Genomic DNA, 23,474 nt, shown 5'->3' with positions numbered 1-23,474 from the left:
AAAAAAAAAAAAAAAGATACAAATTCATTTTAATAAATGTGTGATTATTAGTTGTTATTTAAATAATATCTAACTTTGCAATTGTCAAGTTGCTTTCACCCACACCAGACTTTTAGTATTGGAAATTATGAACATAACCATGTTACCCATGGAAGTGTTAAATCTTATCCTGGGTAGTGTTTCAGGATGGCCAAAATCCATCTCCAATTAAATACATTTAAATAAGTTTCCGTATTTGATTAACTTTTTATCATCATCCTAGTAATGTCTTAGAAAGACAATTGTCAAATTTCTTTATAGCTAAGTAAGAGTTGAAATAAGTTTTTAAAGTATGGTACAAAGCAAAACTAAGTTACAGTTATTAAAATGAAGAATTCATTTAGAGCCAAAAGATTTTTTAAAACTGCAGAATACAGTCAGTTCAAAGCCTGATTGAAAGCAACTTCATTTTTATAGATTTCTTGAAACAGATCTTCATTGTTTTCTGGAAAGATAGTATTTGAGAAAAAGAAATGTCTCCAGTTACTGTTTTTATGAGGAGAGAATAGCTTGGTCTTTTTAATGGTTAATGAGAAGAAGTAATAGTTAAACACTTAGAGCATTGATTTCTGATTTGAATTCTCCAACACAGGCCAGCCCTGGGGGGGAAAAAAAAAGCTTGCTAATTAACATTTGATTACTGATGCCACCTTCTCATTCCCCTTGCACCATCCAGTTTCAAACGTTTTTTGTTCAGAAAGGATTTTAAGGAGGTTTTTAACTTGCATCTTAGTAAAACAAATCCATGTGCAACTGCAACGTGTATACAATAATTTTTAAAAGAAGAGAATAAAAGGCCTTAGATATGAAGTATGTGTTCAGAACGCACTCTGAATCACTTCTGATTCAGAAGTGATTGCTTTCTTAACTATAAGCCTTTCAGAGCACCAGTGATTGCTAGGATACTGGAATTAAGCCTAGTTTGTATGCGTTATTTTGATTTAACACACACACACATACAAATACTTATTTGCTCAATGTGGTTATTTAACAAACTCTTAACCAGAACATCTGATAATGTGATGCACTGGGAGCTTAAGTTTGATATATTTAAAATTTGGTCTAAGCTCAGGTTTTAATATGACTGGAGTCCTTTTTCTTCTAAGAATGATAAAAGAATGAGATGGATGGCTGTAGTTTCAGGGTACTTTTTTGTAAGGGCTGTACTATAAAGTGCCATAATATCTTAATTCAGAAAATCTAGAAACTAAAACGCTGATTACTGAACATTTTGTTTTTATATTTTGCAATAACAAAATGTTTGATATGTGAAGAATCGTGGGCCAGATTTCAAAAAATGTTAAATGTTGAGATAAATTAATAAAACTTGAAAACTATATCACTTAGTAGCATTCTGGCAAAATCATATAACCACTCTGATGACATTAGGTTGATAGAATAGTTTTCTGGGAAACCAGTATGACAGGCCTTATTTTTAAATGAGATTTCATAAGGGGAAAATATTAATTAGTGTTTTTTAAAAAGTGTAATAAAAGTAAATACTAAGATTCATCATGCAAACAAAACATGAAAATGCTTATTATCTTTATTTCTCATGTGAAATTACTTGCCATTTTTCTTTTTGATGTCTCTGTTATATTTATTCTATTGTTTCTCCATTTTCTAGCATTAATGATTTTAAATTTTCTCTCATTACTTCCTCGTCTTGTATATATTTAGCACCTCTTTTCCTCTACCTAGGATTAAGTCCAGTATTTTCATGAAATAATAAAATTTTGGATCTTTGAAAATCAGAAATGATCATGTTTTATTCTCTTCTAAGATGGAGTATATGAGATCTCAGAAAGGCTCCACCAATTTTTCCACAATAACAGTTGAGCAGAACGAGGTTTAGAAATCTAGTTCTCTGGCTGGGTAAGGTAGCTCGCCTGTAATTCCAGCACTTTGGTAGGCTAAGGTGGGCAGATCACGAGGTCAGGAGTTCAAGACTAGCCTGGCCAACATGGTGAAACCCCGTCTCTACTAAATATACAAAAATTAGCCGGGTGTGGTGGCACACGCCTGTAATCTCAGCTACTCAGGAGGCTGAGGCAGGAGAATCGCTTGAACCCAGGAGGCAGAGTTGGCAGTGAGCCAAGAACCCACCGCACTCTGGCCTGGGCGACAGAGCAAGACTCTGTCTCGGCAAAAGAAAAAATAAATAAATAAATAAATAAATCTAGTTCTCTGCCTCAGGGTATGCTGCCACACCTCAAACTTTGTGACTTTTTTATTAGTTTGCTTTCACAAGAATAATATCTGAATGACATTTAAAATTCCATGAAAGTTTTTCAATAGTTTGATTGATATTTCGCTCACAAGGAATGGTGTTTTATAACTGAGAATGTTATCTACTAAATTTTATATTTTTCAATTTAAATAGTTTAGAACAACTTATTTGAGACTAATCTGAGCTTCACGGTTTAGCCTTTAGCAGAGCAACTTTTCCTAAGAATTACTTTCCTAAGAAATTCTGATGAAATTTAACTAAAACATAAAACTGAAAATTTAAGTGAATCAAAAGAAAAGTTAGTGGGAGATGAATATCTTATGAAGGTACTTTTATAATTTTATACTGAGTAGGTTATAATGAAATGATCTTTTCACCAGTGCTGTGTTTAGCATTGAAATTTCCACAGACATTGAGGAAGTATGAAGTTTGAAGTAGAGATTACTACTTAGTTTTTCATATTAATTATAGTATATAAACAGGTGTTTATTAGCAATGACAAATAAATAATAAGGAAACAAATCAGTAATTAATTCTATACTATTAAAAGTTAATCTGATTTATATATTTCCTCAGTTGCAAACAACTGTTGTATCTGAAACAATATGGAAGAAATTAGACTATACCTTTAGAAAAACTTGAATGCAAATTAGAAAATCTGTTGTCAATCCAGAACTCTAGATCTAAATACAATATAGTTTCTAACGTAATTTTAATGTTCAGCTGGTAATCAAAGAATTTATTAAATTCCTTCTGAACTAATTGAAACATTTGCATAGTTTAGGAGTCTGAAATCTCATAGATTTAGAGCTTAATGTAAAACAAGAATTAAAAAGATTATGAAGGTTCAGCATGATCTTGAGCCAATGCTGATCAAAAACAAAAAATGTGTAAGACAAAAAAGCCCTTAGGAAATGTTACCCTGTGAAGTGTCACTTGTCCTTAACTGGAATTTAACACACTCTAAAGATGAAACTCCATCAGAAGCAGCACAATATTGGCAGCTGGTCATGCCAGCCACTGAAACCCAGCCTGTGTGTGTATGTTCTTTCTACTTCTTTAAAGTGCTCTCAAATCCCAAGTCAATCAATTAGTGTCCTTCCCCCTCTCTTTCTCACTTCCCTCTCCTCTTTCTTTTCCTATCATCTCTTGCTCTCTGTCTCTTTACCCTCCATCTTCTCTCTCTCCTTCCTCTTTTTCCCTTTCCCCTTCTTCCTCTTCTTCTCCCTCTCCATCCCCCCTCCCTCTTTCTTCCTCTTATTTCTTCATCTTCCCTCCTCTGAAAGAATGGTGTCCTTCATCTGATCCATGATGACTTTAAATTCGTCTGTATCATTTTATACAAAGCTGTATTTTATCATTTAGGTTTCCTAGAATACTTTTTTCAGAATTGTTTTTACGTTTGTTTTGTGTACATTTTGGATTTCTTTCTTCCCTGCAGGATTATGATTTCAATTTTTTATTAAACATAATCATCAGTAAAGAAAATGGAATTGTAATCTCTCTATTAGTAAAATCCCCACTGTTTTGATGCTTTTGCTATCTTATCACTTGTGCTTCATCCATATACTGATAACATCTACATATGTACAGCATTGGTATACATGGAATTATTTTTGAACAACAAATTTGTTTTCAGTTAAATTGTTGTTTAGTGATTGTGGTTTAACATAGGATTCTTTTAGTTTAAACTCAGAATACTCTGTGAATTTAGCCTTTGCATTGGAACAATCAAACATTAGCCTAATATGCTTTACATGGGACTCTCTCAGCCAAGTTCTGTCTGCATTAGCCAGTTTATTGTATGACAAGTTGCTTAACAGATGTCATTCTGGGGAGAACAATGAAGCCAAATACTTGTGCAATGGCTAACATTACTCTAACTTTGATCACTTTTGTTCAGCACATCAGTCTGGCGTTGTGCTTTATACCAACATAACACTATAGCCAGGACGTGCTTTTCAGGCTTAGAATAGCAAAGGAATGTTATTCAATTCAGTGCAATTACAGATGAGTTAATGAAAGAAGAAAATACTGTTTATTTCATAATACATTATTGTTGTATTTTGGAATTAAGATGGAATTTAAAGAATCCCACTCCAAAGTTATTTGTTTGTATACTCATAGTATTTGTGTATACTTTACAATGCTAGGGTAACTTTGCCACCTTTCCAAAAGGATGTAAATATTTGTCCTGCTTTTTTTCAAAAATAACTGATAAGGTTTGTTATATCTAGATAACATAATCAAAAATAATTTCAAGAAATTATTTTAAAGTAATAATTTCTCAATTATTTTACGAAATAGTTTTAAGAAATTCTTTTGCCTTGAAGCCTAAAGACTCCTCATACTCCCTCTTCTAGCCTTCATCTTTTATTAATGTAACACTCTAGGTTTGTGGAACACCTTTCTTGTTAAGAACACTAATGTTTAAAAATGACAAAATAATAACAGCTAGTGAAAGTGGTTAGACGTTAACCCAATTGCATTTGGTTAATTTGTTGGGTTGATAATGACTGATAAAAATTTCCAAACAATGTGACCAACTATAAACAAAATATTGCGTAGTAGACTAGCCATTTGCTAAGAACCTCTAAAGAAAACCTGTTTGAATTGAGTACAGATCAAGCCATTCCCCAAGCTCCTCAGATCTCATTTACTAAGTCATTTTCCACAGGTGTTTATTAGAGGTAAAAATAGAATGAGTTCTGTGTTTTTGTTTTATTTTTTGTTTCTCCTTTCCGTAGCGAACTTGTATCTCTATTTCACTGGAATGGTAACTTAGATGTGATTATGTATAAGAAAGGGTAATGTGAAAACAAAATGCTGTAATTGGACAACATGATACTTTAAGCTTCTGTATTTTTAAAACATAAATGCATGATGCTTGTTGAAGTATGAAGAATCTGTTGAAGTCTTTGGGTTTTGTTTTGTTTTTTGAGACAGGGTCTCACTGTGTCATCCAGAGTTCAGTGGCACAGTCCTGGCTCACTGCTGCCTCGAACTGCTGGGCTCAAGTGATCTTCACAGCTTGGCCTCCCAAAGGGTTGGGATTACAGGCGTGAGACACCATGCCTGGCCTCAAGTCTTAACATAGAACATATAGGGAGCATTTCAATCTTAACTTCATTTGATACAGTAGGATAATAGTGCCATAATTAACTTGAAGAATTAGTTAAAATGGATAATCTCTCCATTGTTATGATTAGTTAATTGTGAATAAAAACTAAAATAGAAAAGAAAACCTGAAGAGAGACATATTGCTTTTTTCTTTTTTTTGAAACAGGGTCTTGCTGTGTCTGCCAGGTGGGAGTCCAGTGGCATGATCATGGCTCACTGTATCCTCAACCTCTTGGACTCAAGCAGTCGTCCCACCTCAGCTTCCTGTGTAGTGGGGACTACAGGCATGAGCCACCATGCCTAGCTTATGTTATTTTTTGGTAGAAATGGGATCTCACTATGTTGCCCAGGCTCATCTTGAACTGAGCTCACGTGATCCTCCTACCTTGACCTCCTAAAGTGCTGGGATTACAGGTGTGAACCACCACACCCAGTAACACTTCTTTTATTTTTATTTTTATTATTTTCTTTTGAGACAGAGTCTCACACTGTTGCCCAGGCTGGAGTGCAGTGGCACGATCTTAGCTCACTGCAACCTCTGCCTCCTGGGTTCAAGCCATTCTCCTGCCTCAGCTTTTCGAGTAGCTGGGATTACAAGCATGTGCCACCACACCTGGCTAATTTTTGTATTTTTCATAAAGACAAGGTTTCACTGTGTTGGCCAGGTTGGTCTTGAACTCCTGACCTCAAGTGATCTGCCCACCTCGGCCTCCCAAAGTGCTAGGATTACAGGTGTGAGCCACCACGCCCAGCCAACACTTAATTACTGGCTGGTGTAGAGTTTAACCTTCCAACACTTTATTCTGATAAGTTTACCTCCTTCCCTTTCAAAGTAGAAGGTATAATGTTGCATGTTGGGAAAAATAGTTTCTCAGCTTTAATGCATTTTTTGTATTTAATTTTCAGGAAGGGCCTATAGCTCTGATGTTAGTAAATATTACATGAAATAGTTTTTAGTTTGGATTGATTTAAAAAAATAACCTGTGCTACTTTTTTTTTTTTGTCAGTGGTGGGGAGATAGAGTTTCACTCTGTTGTTCAGGCTGGAGTGCGGTGGCGCGATCTCAGCTCACTGCCACCTCCGCCTCCCGGATGCAAATGATTCTCCTGCCTCAGTCTCCCAAGTAGCTGGGATTATAGGAGCCACCACCACGCCTGGCTAATTTTTTGTATTTTTAGTTAAAGATGGGGTTTCACCATGTTGGCCAGACTGGTCTCGAACTCTTGACCTCAGGTGATCCACCTGCCTTGGCCTCCCAAAGTCCTAAGATTACAGGTGTGAGCCACTGTGCCTGGCCCTGTGCTCCTTTAATAAGAAGTTTCTATATCTTTGAAACTTACTTAAAAAATGTAAAGACAATTTTAGGTTTTTCTGCCCCTGCCCCACTTCCCTGTAATAAAACTACCCTTCACTATTCCACATAAAAACTTGAAATATGTTTTTGGTTTTGAATCATTATACATTTTAACGATTAAATAAATTATAAAAATTCATAATTGTACTTTGCCCTTAGAGAACTGGGTGCCTGAAGTTTCCTGACTGAAAAGAAATGAAGCCAGCCAGGGGCTGAAAACAAGAGAGGAGGGATGTTTCTTAACTCTTACTTCATCTAGTCTTCATTGAGAATCTGCTTTTAAGTTTGGTTTTGTTCTTTTTTACAAAATTTTTTGACTTGGGTTTTTATAGTTTCAAATTCTTGTTTTGAATCTAGAAGAAAACAGGAAATATATTGTGTGTCTCATAAATTGATTGGAAACTATAAGTCATGTGAAAATTGTATTTTAATTGTCCTGTCTCTTTCTTTTCATAGGTGAAGAGAAATGTGTATGACCTTACAAGTATACCCGTTCGCCACCAATTGTGGGAGGGCTGGCCAACTTCTGCTACAGACGACTCAGTAAGTGACAGTCATATTTTCAGCTTTATATCCTCCTTTCTCTTTTGCCACTTTCAGTCTAATTGGCTTTGATAATAAGCACAATCAAATGCATTGAGTCTTCCATTGAAAGAATTATCTAGCCAGGCACGGTGGCTCACGCCTCCCAGCACTTTGGGAGGCTGAGGTGGGTGGATCACCTGAGGTCAGGAGTTTGAGACCAATCTGGCCAACATGGTGAAACCCTATCTCTACTAAAAACACAAAAATTAGCTGGGCATGGTGGCAGGCACCTCTAATCCCACTACTCAGGAGGTCAAGGTAAGAGAATCACTTGAACCTGGGAGGTGAAGGTTGCAGTGAGCTGAGATTGCACCATTGCACTCCAGCTTGGGTGACAAAAGTGAAACTCCATCTCAAAAAAAAGGAAATAATTTTCTAAACCAAACAATGTGAAAGTAAGAGAAGTTGTAATAATTTGAGTTCACTTTTGGAACAGATATCACAAGCCAAGCAGGTCAACGTTCTGTTGGTAATGTTACAGTATCAATGCAAGAATTTGATGCTGCTGGATTTGACTTAATTTTTTTCTTGATGAGAAGAATATATTCAGATACTACTAATGAAATGTTCAAGGCAAAAACATTTTCTTTCCTAAATTACAGATATTTCAAAATCAAGCCAATCATTGTATTTAATTTTAAAACTACCTTTTTCATAGTAGACTGACACTTAAAAGTTAATTTTTATAGTTAATATTAATAGCACTTTAATCTCAAACATACCCATAAATTTCGCTACCATAAGAAGCTGGAAGAAAATAGCCTGTCATTTTTACCCTTATTATATTTTTTATAATGATTTTCCTATTGTAAATTTTTGAAGGCTTTCCTATCTCTTTTCATTTCCACTTATTGCTCTTTTCTGCGAGAGTAAATTTCACTATATAAGGAGACCATCTGAAATTCAGTTTTGGCCACTTTTCCCCACAAACTTGCTTGTCTAACCAGATATCTAAGTTTTTTTAAAAAGTAAAAGTGAAAATGAGAATGTTTCTGGAAATCTCAAGTTAGATCTAATTTTTAAAATAAATAGGGCTAAAAAGAAATTGGGACTTTATAAACATCTTGTAATGATCAATACTGAAATAATGATTATGCCTAAGAATTGAATTACCTTTTAATATTTTCTAGTAAATATTATATTTCTGCCTGGATAATAACTACAGTTCACTCCTCTTCCAGCACCACCACTATATATTTTAATATAAAATAATTCTTTGTGGAAGGCAAAAAAGTTTTAAGACAATTTATGTAGATGCTACTTGAATCTAATTACAATGTAAACACTATGCCTTTGGAAAACGCTTTGTGGATTATGAAATTTTAAAAATCAGAAACTTTAATAATCAGAAAATAGCAAAACTTTTATTTTTGGTCAGGCACGGTGGCTCATACCTGTAATCCCAGCACTTTGGGAGGCCGAGGCCGGTGGATCACCTGAGGTCAGGAGTTTGTTTGTTTGTTTGTTCGTTTTTGAGATGGAATCTTGCTCTGTTGCCCAGGCTAGAGTACAATGACACAATCTTGGCTCACTGCAACCTCTACCTTCTGTGTTCAAGCAGTTCTCCTGCCTCAGCCTCCCAACTATCTGGGAGGCGCCCTCCACCATGCCCGGGTAATTTTTGTAGTTTTAATAGAGATGAAGTTTCACCATGTAGGCCAGGCTGGTTTTGAACTCCTGACCTCGGGTGACCTGCCCACCTTGGCCTCCCAAAGTGCTGAGATTACAGGCATGAGCCACCGTGCCTGGCCAAGGTCAGGAGTTTGAAACCAGCCTGGCCAACATGGTGAAACCCTGTCTCTAATAAAAATACGAAATTAGCTGGGCATGGTGGCTTATTCCTGTAATCCCAGCTAGCTGCGGGGCTAAAGCAGGAGAATCACTTGAACCTGGGAGGGGAGGTTGCAGTGAGCCGAGATTGTGCCATTGCACTCCACTGGGCAACAAGAGCAAAACTCCATCTGAAAAACAAAAACAAAAGCCCCTTTATTTTTAATAAACATTTCCAGAAAAAAAACTTTAGGTTTAGGTACTATATTTGTTTCTGAAAAACTGATTTCAGTGTTGATATTATAGTATATAATTAGAATTATTGGCTGGTCATCTACGGCTAAGGATAGAGACGTGTTTGTGGTTTTCTTCTGGTTTTTCTTTGTTGTTGTTTTTCTTGCTTGAGTGAGAAATTTGATAAAGAATGTGCTACATTTATTTTCACAAAAATAAAAGAGTAATGTTCATACATGATGGTCTACTGTTTACCTGAGGAGGCATGAAAAAAAAGAAATGTTCTTAGTGTTGTCTAATAACTTATTCCAAGAAATAGTAATATTAATAGAAGAAAATAATTAAGACCTGAGCATATCATTAAATTCTCTGAGCTTTAATTTTCTCACTAATTTGCGGAACTATTATGAAGATAAGTGATAATATAAATACAGTACCTGGCTCATAGTAGACACTCAATAAATGAGTCAACATTGTAATTAAGATAACTCCAAAAAAAGTGATCATAATTACAGATTACAATTACAGGCAAGAATTGACTGATTTAAAGAAATGAAGTGATGTCTGAGACTTGCTTCAGAATAACCCATGCGTGGCACAGTGAGTGAGGATAGAGCTAATTTAGATTAGGCATCTATCAATCATTGTTGAATCTGGATGATATGTATATTGGGTTTATTATACTGTTTTCTCAAATTTGTATATGTTTGAAAATTTTCATAATACAAAGTTTAAAGCAAAAATAATTGTCTTGTTTAAGAGCAAGGACATAAGATAATAGAGAAACTCTGGAAATGTGAGGCTTCACAGGGTTGAAAAAGCCAACTGCTTTTGCACCCCACCCTTTTAGAAACCAGAAATTGGCTTATCAGGTACAAGTTCCAAGAGTGATAGGCAAAGTCGATGAAATATGATCAGTTCTTCTGCCTGTAAAATAGTGCCTTATACATTTTAGGTGCTAATTCATTGAATTGAGTTGGCATGGTCTTTTATGAGACCCATGTTTTAGTGGTTTTTATAACATTTAATTTTTTGCCAAGGAGTTGTCATGCAGTCTAATTACTATAGGAAAATATGGAAAGCAGCTAAAACTGTTTATTTCCAAGACTGTAATACTACTTGGTGCTCTTAAGTCACAGCAAACACAAGAGGGAATCCCTATTAAGAGGCTTGATTCTTTTAGCCTCATTATTCCCATTTGCACCTTGTCCCAGAACCTGTGAAGTGGTGCCTGCCCACACCTCCCCAGAGCAAATGTTGCCGCATTGGCAGGATGTTGCCTTGAGCTTGCATGATTTGATACAACAAAGATGTTTAGGGCCAAGCTGCTTTTAACTGATGCCACAGCAGATTCACTAGCTCCAGTGCTTGAATTTAGCCAAAAATGGCTTATTACCAGTATTCTGAGGATATCGTGGCCAAATAATATGTCATAAAACCTCTTTCATTAGGAGTATAAAAACTCATAATGCTGGTACTTGTAGTCTATATTTGTTGCAGGCAGTGGTGTTTTTATACTTATTGAAATCATTCAAGTGGAGGCATCTGCTACAAAACAAAATAGTCCTCAGCTTAGGGCATGAATTGGGTACAGCTGAGAAATGTCAGCTGTGTAAACAGCCTGAAATGTGTTACCAACAAAAATATAATTAATTTCTTTCCAAGACAGTGTGCCATAACTTAATACTTAGAATGGTTTAACTTTCAGAGAAAGCACCTGAACATTTGCTTCCTAGTGCCAGAGTAGAGGATTGATTATAAAGGTCATTAAAAGTGAGGTCATTTTGTACTTTTATTGCTCAGTTGAAGAAATTTGTGTGACTTTGAATATAGGTAGCCTTAGATATCATTGGCTTCTATGAATATATGAAAATACCGTAGATCAAGAAATTAATGGATTTGGGGTGATGAAAATATTCTAAAAATTAGATTATGGTAAAGGTTGCACATCTCTAAAGTTTTAAACAATCATTGAACATTTAAAATGAGTGAATTTTATGGCATATAAATTATGCCTCAGTGAAGCTATTTTTTTAAAAAAGAAGTTAATTAACTAGATTAAAATACTTTTTCACTTACATTTTTATCCTGCATGAGAAATACTTTGCAAAAACACAAGAGATGTTTTGTTCAGTATACTTCTCATTAACCTTTGACTCACCCAACAGGACAAAGAAATAGACCTCTTATAATCAATTCTTTTATAATCTTGAGTCTCTTATGAACCTAATAAACTTCAGTCTTGGGCATTTTCAGGCTACTCAGTGAAGTCAACAATCATTTACAACATTGTTGCCCATCTCCCTTCAGAATTAACATATTTTCTTTGCTTGTGGTCCTACTCTAATAGGGTGTGGAATACTGTATGAATTGTCAGTAACTCCATTCCTTTTGTACTCTTTCATCAGAAAAATAGGTATCTAAAGCTTCACCAGTAGGAAAATGTTTTCATGCTGTGACATTTCAGCTGTGAGAACAAGGAGTTCCAAGTAGGCAAAATCTCATTTTACACTTTAACAAGGAAGCTCTTGGTTTCTAGAGAGGAGAAATACTTTTAACACCGTGAATTATGTTTAGACAGCTTATTACAATGCAGTCAATATGAATACGTGTAGCTCTTTTTAAATTCCTGGATTTAATAATGCTTACACAAAGAAAACTCTTTCAGTTTTTTTGTTTGTTTGTTTGTTTGTTTTTTATATTTTTTTTCGACAGAGTCTCGCTCTGTCACCCAGGGTGGAGTGCAGTGGTGAGATCTCAGCTGACTGCAACCTCTGCTTCCCAGGTTTAAGTGATTCTTATGCCACATCCTCCCAAGTAGCTGGGATTACAGATGTGTACCACCATGCCCAGCTAATTTTTGTATTTTTAATAGAGACAGGGTTTCGCCATGTTGGCCAGGCTGGTCTCGAACTCTTGGCCTCAAGTGATCCACCCGCCTCCGCTTCCCAAAGCGCTGGGATTATAAGCGTAAGCCACTGTGCCCAGCCAACTCTTTCAGTTTTAATACTTTTTTTTTGAGATGGAGTTTTGCTCTTGTTGCCCAGGCTGGAGGGCAATGGCGCGATCTCGGCTCACCGCAACCTCCACCTTCCGGATACAAATGATTCTCCTGCCTCAGCCTCCCGAGTTGCTGGGATTACAGGCATGCGCCACAACGCCCGGCGAATTTTGTATTTTTAGTAGATATGGGGTTTCTGCATGTTGGTCAGGCTGGTCTCGAACTCCTGACCTCAGGTGATCCACCCGCCACAGCCTCCCAAAGTGCTGGAATTACAGGCATGAGCCACTATGCCCAGCTTGATACTTTATTATTGAGCTTTTTTTTCCCTGTCTCTCTCTTTCCCTCTTTCTCAATCTCTCTTTTTTTTTGGACGGAGTCTCTCTCTCTCACCCCCATTCTATGGCATGGTCTTGGCTCACTGCAACCTCCACCTCCCAGGTTCAAGCAATTGTCCCTCCTTAGCCTCCCGAGTAACTAAGACTACAGGCGCACGCCATCATACTCAGCTAATTTTTTTTTTTTTTTGTATTTTTAGTAGAAACAGGGTTTCATAAGTTGGCCAGGCTGTTATTGAACTCCTGACCTTGTGATCCACCTGCCTCGGCCTGCCAAAGTGCTGGGATTACAGGTGTGAGGCACCATGCCTGGCCTTTTCTTTCATGATTACTAATGGTCTTTTGTATTTCTGTCATTGGCCACAAAATATTCACTTAGAATTTTAGACACTAGGAATTTTAGAATCAAAGCTCTTTGGGCATGTGTTAGGATTCAGAAAGCTAGTTATTAAATATTTTCACATTGAGAATGTGAGATAACTTACAAGTAAAACCATTACACAGTGGCTTTTGTATAAAATAAAAAGAGCTGGGCACAACGGCTCACGCCTGTAATCCAGCACTTTGGGAGGCCAAGATGGGTGGATCACCTGAGATTTGGAGTTCAAGACCATCCTGACCAACATGGAGAAACCTCGTCTCTGCTAAAAATACAGAATTAGCTGGGTGTGTGGCGCATGCCTGTAATCCCAGCTACTTGTGAGGCTGAGGCAAGAGAATCATTTGAACCTGGGAGGCGGAGGTTGCAGTGAGTCGAGATTGCGCCATTGGACTCCAGCCTGGGCAACAAGAGCAAAATTCTGTCTCAAAAATAAAAAAATAAAATAAAATACTTAAAAATTAAAATAAATAAATACATAAAATAAAATAAAAACTGCACACAGCCCTCTCCCTGCCCCACTCTTAAATAGAAATGAATCTGAAAGCTGGGCACAGTGGCTCACACTGTAATCCCAGCACTTTGGGAGGCCGAAGCAGGCGGATCACCAGGTCAGGAGTTCGAGACCAGCCTGGCCAACGTGTTGAAACCCTGTCTCTACTAAAGATACAAACAATTAGGGCCAGGTCCCCTAACTTTTGAGATGGAGTTTCGCTCTTGTTACCCAGGCTGCAGTGCAGTGGCACGATCTCGGCTCACCGCAATCTCTGCCTCCCGGGTTCAAGCGATTCTTCTGCCTCAGCTTCCTAGGTAGCTGGGATTACAGGCATGTGCCACCACACCCAGCTGATTTTATATTTTTAGTTGAGCCGGGGTTTCTCCATGTTGGTCAGGCTGGTCTTCAACCCCCGACCTCAGGTGATCCGCCTGCCTCAACTTCCCAAAGTGCTGGGATTACAGGCATGAGCCACCTCACCCAGCCAAAATTAATATTTCTAAAGTACAACATGAATCACATTCAGCCTTGCTTGCTTATTTTCAATGGTTCATTTATGCTGGCATTCAAAACCCTTCATTCTTTAGTCTGAAACTTCCCTTCCAGGTTTGTTTTCCCATACAGGCTCTGAGTAAATACTTGATAAATATTTGTTGAATGAATGATTGAATATTACACCATATGTGTCTCAGCTTTAGCTAAATACTTATCTTACTATTTTTCAAATATAGTTGGTACTCTCCCACTCTGTCATTTAATCATACTCTTCCTTCCACCTAGAATACCTACAATTATCTCCTTCCTTGAAGACCTTTTGTTTTGAGATGGAGTTTCACTCTTGTCACCCAGGCTGGAGTGCAATAGCGCGATCTCGGCTCACTACAACCTCTGTCTCCTGGGTTCGAGCGATTCTTCTACCTCAGCCTCCTGATAGCTGGGATGACAGGCGTGTGCCACCATGCCTAGCTAATTTTTGTATTATTAGTAGAGACAGGGTTTCACTATGTGGGCCAGGCAGGTCTCTAACTCCTGACCACAGGTTATCCACCCACCTCGGCCTCCCAAAGTGCCAGGATTAGAGGCATGAGCCACCGCGCCCAACCAAGACCTTTCTTTAAGAAACACTGCCTATGTCCTTCTTCCCATGCTACCTTCTCCAACCCTCTTAGAAATTCATTTATAGTTCTTTTCTTCTGCTTAAGCTTTTTTCACTTTTTTCTTTCTTCATTCTTTGTTTCCTTCATTTCTCCCTTCCTTCCTCCTCTCTGGCTTCATCTGAGTCACCACAAGCAACTTAATGTCTATGGATCGCAGTCTCTGTAACTGTCGAACAATAACTTACGAGTTATTGTGAAGATTAAAGAGTCATTAGTTACAAGAATAGTTACTGCTAGGTTTTTTTTAAAGATTGAAGTAGAATGCACTAGAAAGAATGCCTTAACATGGTTAACTTTTGGCTATTATTGTTTTTTATTTATTGTTTTAATCTATCCATTCACTTGACATTTGTGGAACAACTCTGTTAAAAGAAAACTTCAGACAAATTAAATTTAACGGAGTTTAATTGAACAAGAAAAAAAAATTATTTGCAAATTGGGCAGCCCCCAGATTCATAGCAGATTCAGAGAGACTCCAGGAATGCCTCGTGGTTAGAACAAATTTATAGACAAGAAAGGAAAGTGACGTACAGAAAGAAGTGAGGTACAGAAGCAGCTGTATTGGTTACAGGTTGGCGTTTGCCTTATTTGGATACAGTTTGAACATTCAGCAGTGTATCAGTGGTTGAAGTGTGGCTGCTGAGATTGGCCAAGACTCAACTATTATTATAGGCATTTATTCATAAGTTAGGTTTTCAGTCTTGTCTACCTATTAAGTTAGGTTAGGCTTCCTCCACCAGGACTCAAATGTAGAAGTACGGAGCCCTAGGCTGGGCATGGTGGCTCATGCCTGTACTCCCAGCAGTTTGGGAGGCCGAGGCAGGTGGACTGCTTGAGACCAGGAGTCTGAGACCAGCCTGGCCAACTTGGCGAAACCCTGTCTCTACTGAAAATACAAAAAAAATTAGCCAGGCATGGTGGCTCACACATGTGATCCCAGCTACTCAGGAGGCTGAGACACAAGAATTGCTTGAACCCGGGAGGCGGAGGTTGCAGTGAGCCAAGAGCACACCACTGTACTCCAGCCTGGGTGGCAGAGCGAGATTATGTCTCAAAAGAAAGAAGAAGAAGAAGTACAGAGTCCTTCTCAGATCATATATTTAGTTCGCTTTAACAACTCTTATAGGCCAGTAACTGTGCTGGCCCTTAAAGTTGGAATGGTAAGATCTTGCTTCTCAGAGATTGATGAGTTTAGTGGGAGACATATGTATATAAACAATGACAACTGAAGTATACAAATGCAATGGGATCATACAAGAGGGAACAACCAATTTTGCTTACAGTTAGTGGTAGTGAAAAAATGACTTCTCAGAGAAAGGGACATTTGATTATGTTTTAATTTGTATACTTATATTCCTCCTTTTGCAAATTATAAGCATTAGAAGTAAGAACTGTCTTCACATTTATATCAAACATAGTGTTTTACGCAGTTATTTAAATTGCATTCATTTATTTAAGTTGTTCAGTGCTCCACAAAGTTGACATCTATGGCAATAAACAACTAAAGGATCGATTTGTGAGTATAGTAACTGGATAAACATTTTGAGAATCATTTATTTCTGATAAAAATTAAATTATCAAAACTAAACATTTTATAGCAGCAAGTAGAATAACAGATTTAAGAGTGTGCAGAGCTACATTGTGAGCCGATTTTTACCAATGTGTGTGTGTGTATATGTGTATTGGTGGGAGGTAGAGGAAATGGAGGTGGGGGAGAATGCAAGTGAGCAGACCAGTCCAAGTTTATTGAATCCTAGCATTACTATTATTTATATGTTACTTAATGTTTGAGCTTCTGTTTCTTTATCTATAAAATGGAGATGATATTAACACACTTGAAAGCCTATTGTGAAGAGTACATGGGTTAACGTATTACTAGGTTGGACCATATGAAGTTGCCATTTTTTTAGGGACAAAATGGTTGCAGATTAGAAGTTTCATATGATTATATCTAATATGTAAAGCACATAATATAATGCAGGTGTTGACAGTAATGACTGTGAGCCCAAATCTCACTCAGCATCTGTTTTTGTCAATAATGTTTTCTTGGGACACATTCACACCAATTTCTTTTTTTTTCCTTTTTTTTTTTTCTTTTTTTAGACTGAGTCTCACTCTGTTGCCTAGGCTGGAGTGCAGTGGCACAGTCTCGGCTTACCGCAACTTCTGCCTCCTGGGTTCAAGAGATTCTCCTACCTCAGCCTCCCGAGTAGCTGGGACTACAGGCAGGTGCCACCATGCCTGGCTAATTTTTGTATTTTTAGTAGAGACGAGATTTTGCCATGTTGGCAAGGCTAGTCTCAAACTCCTGACCTCAGGTTCTCCCCTCCTTTGGCCTCCCAAAGTGCTGGGATTATAGGCATGAGCCATAGTGCCTGGCCACACTGATTTCTTAAAGTACTGTGCCACAGCTGCTGTCACACTATAAGCAGGGATGTATAGTTGCAAACAAAGACCATATGGCCCACAAAACCTGAAATATCTACTGTCTGGCTCTTTACAGAGAAAGTTTGCCAACCCCTGGTGTAATGTCTGGCATTTAGTAGGCATTCAACAAACATTAACTCTCCTTCCCTTGAGTAAGCACCTTCTTTATATTGCATACACATGCAGAATCAGAAGCATTCTTTGAATAGCTTCAGGGTCATCTTATGCTATTTAAATTACTTTGTTAGCCTGTCCTAGGGCAGACAGATTCAGGCAATCTTTGGACATTTTCACTGACTTTTTCTTTATTTGGGAAGGTCGTGGATAATGTTGCTTCTGATGGTGGTGAGACTCAGTAGCTTCAGAGGGTTCATTGCCCTTGTCAACATATAGAGTCTTTTGCAAATAACACAGGCAAAGACTAAACAGATGGAAAGAACAGCTTTGAAAGCAGTAGAAGAAAGTTTGGGTTTAAAAGGAAAGAAAAGTTGTGAAATGAATTCTATTCTGAACAAGAGTGAGAAGTTTGGGAGTGTGGATGAAGCACTCAAGGGAAATGTTTACTCAGTAAATATGAGGAAGAACACATGGAAGCAAGACAGCCCCCAGTTGGAAACCTACAAGCGCCGAGACCTAATGCTGTGGGTCGTGATTTCAGTTTATTAAAATCCCAAACCTGTAGACTGCTGCTTCTGCCCATGAAGGGATAAATGCTTTGGGATTTTCCTTCACTCTGTAAACAACTACAAGACAGGATAAAATACATGAAACAACTGTTTTCAGATATTAGCCAACAGGACTCTGAAGAAGGAAACAAGAGTCCTATGAGAGTCTTAAATTCTGCCTGGAGGCAACTTCTGGATCCCATAGCAGGGAAGGGAAAGTAGAACAGAACTTGATGATTTCGCTGAGTTGAAGGGACAGAGATTGGAGTTTGGGGAGGCTCCAACAGCTAAATTTTGCAAAGCAAACTACCAGTAGAGAAAAATCTCCAGAAATCTGCGTAGGTTCCCCAAGTCTTTAGCTGAATACCAGTCTCTGCATGCATAGGGTAAAATTTCAGGAGGCTAGGCAAAGAGAAATTGTTTGGAAAAAGAACAGTTAACTGGGATCTATAAGGTAAACAATCCCCAGACTTTACACAAAACTAAAACTACTTCAAGTTTCTTCCATCTATACATTGTAGAGACACCTCAGTGAATACACAGGGCATTCAGTAGCTATCTTCAGAAGAGTTATCCACTCCACTCCATTAAGTGGAGTGGATAAATTGGCCCTAGAGTGAAGGCTACTCTAGGACTTTTTAAAAGCTTAAAAACAAGGCTCAATAAGGAATAAGCTGATTAATAGGTAACTGCCTCTAAAAACAAAGTCCAGCATCCAATTAAAAGTTACTGCACATACAAACAAGCCAGAAAATCTGACCCATAACCAGAAAAGAAGTCAGTAAAAAGAAACAGACATGGAAGTTACTTAGATAATGAAATTAGCAGACATGCACTTTAAAGTAGCTTTTATAAATGCTATGAATGTGCTCAAGGACTTAAGTGAAAACATAAGAGGAAATAATAAAATATATAAAAGAGAGCAAAGTATCACGGCAGGGTGGGAGTTGGGGTGGCGATGGCTCATGCCTGTAATCCTAGCACTTTGGGAAGCTGAGGCAGGAGGATGACTTGAGCTCAGGAGTTTGAGACCAGCCTGGCCAACACGGTGAAACCCCAGCTGTACTAAAAGTACGAAAATTAGCCAGGCATCTTGGTGCATGCTTGTAGTCCCAACTACTCAGGGCACTGAGGCAGGAGAATCGCTTGAATCTGGGAGGCAGAGGTTGCTGTGAGCTGAAATTGTGCCACTGCACTCCAGCCTGGGCGACAGAGTAAGACTGTGTCTCAAATAAAAAACTTTTTTTTTTTTAAGAACAAAGTAATACTTCTAGAGATAAATAATATAGTATCTGAAGTACAAATTTTACTGGATGGGATAAATAACAGCTTAGACAATGCCCAAGAAAAGATCAGTGAATTTAAAGATACAGCAATAGAAACTGTCCAAACTGAAGCACAGAGAGAAAAAAGAGTGAATGAACAAAGTATCAGTGACCTCTGGGACAAAAATCAGGCTTCAAACATACCTACAAGTGGAGTTGTAGAAGGTGAAGAAAGATAGAGGGAAGAGGTCAAAAAAAAAAAAAAATTGAAGACATAGGCTGAGCATGGTGGCTCATGCCTGTAATCCCAGCACTTTGGGAGGCCGAGGCAGGCAGATCACAAGGTCAGGAGTTCGAGACCAGCCTGGCCAACATGGTGAAACCCCATCTCTACTAAAAATACAAAAATTAGCCTGGCATGGTGGCACACACTTGTAATCCTAGCTACTCAGGGGGCTGAGGCAGGAGAATTTGCTTGAACCAGGAGGCACAGGTTGCAGTAAGCTGAGATCGTGCCACTGCACTCCAGCCTGGGCAACAAAGTGAGACTCCATCTCAGAAAAAAGAAAAAAAAAGAAAAAAAATTGAAGAAATAGTGGCTGAATTTTTTGGTCATATTTATGAAAACTATAAACCCATCAATCCAAAAAGTACAATGAACTCAAAGAAGGATATACAAAGAATTTCACACCTAAAGTGTGTCCTAATTAAATTTCTGAAAAGCAGTGAAAAAGAGAAATATATCAAAACAGAATTTTAAAAAATTCATCACACACAGGGGAACAAATATAGAATCTTTAGATTTCTCATTAGAAAAAATGCAAGCCAAACTAGGTGCAATGCTTCCTGCCTGTAATCCCAGCTACCCAGGAAGCTCTGGTGAGAAGCTGGGAGTTCATCACCAGCTTGGGCAACATAGCAATACCCTGGCTCTATTAAGGAAAAAAAAGAAACAATGCAAGCCAGAAGACAATGGAATGACATTTTTAAGGGGGCTGAAAGATTTTTTAAGAATTTCAAATCAGAATTTTATATTCAGTGAAAATAATCTTTCAAAACTGAAAGTAAGGATGGGCTTGGTGGCTATGCCCTGTAATCCTCAGGACTTTGGAAGGCCGAGATGGGAGGAGCACTGCTTCCAGGAGTTTGAGACCAGACTGGGAAACAAAGTGAGACCCCCATCACTACAAAAAATTTAAAAAAATAGCTAGACATTGGTGATACATGCCTGTAGTCCCAGCTACACAGGAGACTGAGGCGGGAGGATAGCCTGAGCCCAGGGATTCAAAGCTGCAGTGAACCATGACCTTGCACTCCAGCCTAGGTGACAGAGTGACACCCTGTCTCAAAAATAAGAAATAAAAAGAAAAAATAAAAAACTGAAAGTAAAATAGAATTTTTCAGGTAAACAAAAACTAAGTGAATTTAGTGCCAACAAACCTGCACTACAAGAAATATTAAAGGAAGTTCTTTAGACAAAAGGAAAACTGCCTTTTCCAGATACCAGATGGAAACTTGAATCTACAAAAAATGAAGATTGCCAAATAATGGCAAATATATGGTTAAATATAAAAGAGATATTTTTCCTTGTGCTTTTAATTTTTTTAAGATAATTTTTATTTTTTAATTTTTTCAAATTTAGTGTGAATTAGGAGGGTACATGTGCAGGTTTGGTACAAGGGTACATTGTGTGATGCTGAGGTTTGAGGTTGAATTGAACTCATCACCCAGGTAGTGAGCATAGTACCCTATAGGTGGTTTTTCAACCCTTGTCTCCCTCCCTCTACTTGTAGTCCCCAGTGTCTATTGCTCCCATTAAAAGATACATTTTAGGAAAAAAATTAATAAGCAATATGGAATTTTTAACATATGCAGAAGTAAAATGTTTTAACAACAGTAGCACAAAAAAACAGAATGGAAGTGTACCATTGGTGATCCTACATTATACATGAAGTTGTATACTGTTTTTTTTTTTTTTTTTTTTTGAGGCGGAGTCTCGCTCTGTCACCCGGACTGGAGTGCAGTGGCCGGATCTCAGCTCACTGCAAGCTCCGCCTCCCGGGTTTACGCCATTCTCCTGCCTCAGCCTCCCGAGTAGCTGGGACTACAGGCGCCCGCCACCTCGCCCGACTAGTTTTTGTATTTTTAGTAGAGACGGGGTTTCACTGTGTTAGCCAGGATGGTCTCGATCTCCTGACCTCGTGATCCGCCCGTCTCGGCCTCCCAAAGTGCTGGGATTACAGGCTTGAGCCACCGTGCCCGGCCCGAAGTTGTATACTGTTAATCAAAGGTAATCTGTTAGGTTAATAATGCATGTTGTAAACCTTAGAGCAGCCACTAAAGAAAGAAATAAAAAGAAATATAGCTAAAAATCCGTTAAAAGAAGTAAAACACAATGCTGAAAAAAGTACAAATAAAACAGAAAAAAGACCGGGTGCGGTGGCTCATGCCTGTAATCCCAGCACTTTGGGAGGCTGAGGTGGGCGGATCACCTGAGGTCAGGAGTTCAAGACCAGCCTAGCCAACATGGTGAAACCCTGTCTCTACAAAAATTAGCCAGGCATGATGGCAGGTGCCTGTAATCCCAGCTACTTGGGAGGCTGAGGCGGGAGAATCGCTCAAACCTGGGAGGTGGAGGTTGCAAGGAGTCGAGATTGCACCATCACACTCTAACCTGGGTAACAGAGTAAGACTCTGTCTCAAACAACAACAACAAAAAAGAAAATAGAAAAAAAAGGAACAGAGAACAGATGGGGATAAATACAAACAGCAATATGGTTTAAATCCAACCATATTGATAATTACAGTAAATATAAATTACTTACATTAAAAGGAAAATAAACTTTAAAAAACAAGATTCAACTATCTGACTGTAAGAATTTTGTTTTATTTTATGTTATTTTATTATTAGTTTTGTTTAGATGGCGTCTCACTCTGTTGCCCAGGCTGGAGTGCAGTGGCATGATTTCGGCTGACTGAAACCTCTGCCTCCTGGGTTCAAGTGACTCTTCTGCCTCAGCCTCCTGAGTAGCTGGGATTGCAGGCACATGCACCTACACCTGGCTAATTTTTGTATTTTTAGTAGAGACGGGGTTTCACCATATTGGCAAGGCTGATCTCGAACTCCTGACTTTGTGATTCCCCCTGCCTAGGCCTCCCCAAGTGTTGGGATTATGGGCATGAGCCACTGCGCCTGGCCCCAGAATTATATTTTAAATGAGAACAATAGATTGATCTACTTTTAACACTCTTCCACTAAATGAGCAGAAAAATATTTGCCATCCAAAAAGTAAACATAAGAAATTTGGGATGACTATGTGACATCAGAAAAGATATAGAACAAGGAATTTTTTTTTCTTTTTTCTTTTTTAAGACAAAGTGTCACTTTGTTGCCCAGGCTGGAGTGCAGTGGCACAATCTTGGCTCACTGCAGCCTCCGCCTCTGGGGTTCAAACAATTCTTGTGCCTCAGCCTTGTGAGTAGCTGGGATTACAGGCACCCGCCACCACGCCTGGTTGATTTTTTGTATTTCAGTAGAGCTGGGGTTTCACCATATTGCCCAAGCTGGTGTTGAACTCCTGATCTCAGGCAATCCATCCATCTCAGGCTCCAAAAATGCTAGGATTACAGGCATGAGCCCCCGCGCCTGGCCAGAACAAGGAATATTATCAAGACTAAAAAGAGAGATTTTATAGTAATTAAAAGGTCATTTCATCAAGAAGACAATGATCCTAAATGTGTGTGTGCCCAGTAACAGTTTCAAAATACGCAAAGCCAAAGCTGATACACGGGTAGAGATTTCATTTTCCTTTTTCAGTGGTTTATGATAAGTAAGAATATAGATTTGGTCAACGTGATTAATCAACTTTGCCTAATTTAAATTTGTAGACACTTCACCCAATAATAGCAGGATACGTGTTCCTTTCAAGTATGCATGATGCATTTGCCAAAATAGACTATAACCTGGACCATAAATATTTATTTATTGTCTCAATACATATTAGATGATTGTAATTAAAATTATCACTAACCAAACATAATTAAATTACATATTAATAACAGTGACATCTGAAGCTCTTCAAATATTTGAAATAAAAAACATACTATTTTTTTAAATTCATGAGTCAAAGAAATCAGAAAAGATTGGTAACATTTTAAACTAAATGAAAAAGAAAACATAGCATATTAAATTTGTGGGATTGAGTTATACAGTGCTTAGAGGAGAATTTATAGCTTAAATGCTTATATTATAAAAGGAGGTCCACTATCAATGGAATAATCGTCTACCTGAAGAAGACAGAAAAACAAGAGCAAATTAAATCCAAGTAGGTTAAATGACATAGTAAAGATAAGAAAAAATATCGCCGGGCGCGGTGGCTCAAGCCTGTAATCCCAGCACTTTGGGAGGCCGAGA

At 38.1% G+C, this 23,474-nt stretch overlaps 1 protein-coding gene across 2 annotated transcripts in view; it reads left to right on the top strand.

Annotated features, from left to right (window-relative positions):
* FAF1 (Fas (TNFRSF6) associated factor 1) overlaps positions 1–23,474 on the top strand; it is a 535,277-nt gene that overhangs the window by 308,861 nt on the left and 202,942 nt on the right. For both annotated transcript variants that reach the window (XM_011926246.1, XM_011926245.1), the window contains one exon: positions 7,200–7,286. In XM_011926246.1, coding sequence (XP_011781636.1) covers positions 7,200–7,286 — 87 coding nt within the window. The remainder of the gene's footprint in view (positions 1–7,199; positions 7,287–23,474) is intronic.

This window comes from Colobus angolensis, unplaced genomic scaffold (genome assembly GCF_000951035.1).
Source record: "Colobus angolensis palliatus isolate OR3802 unplaced genomic scaffold, Cang.pa_1.0 Scaffold68, whole genome shotgun sequence".
NCBI classification, from domain to species: domain Eukaryota; kingdom Metazoa; phylum Chordata; class Mammalia; order Primates; family Cercopithecidae; genus Colobus; species Colobus angolensis.
This window is presented reverse-complemented; position numbering and strand designations above follow the sequence as displayed.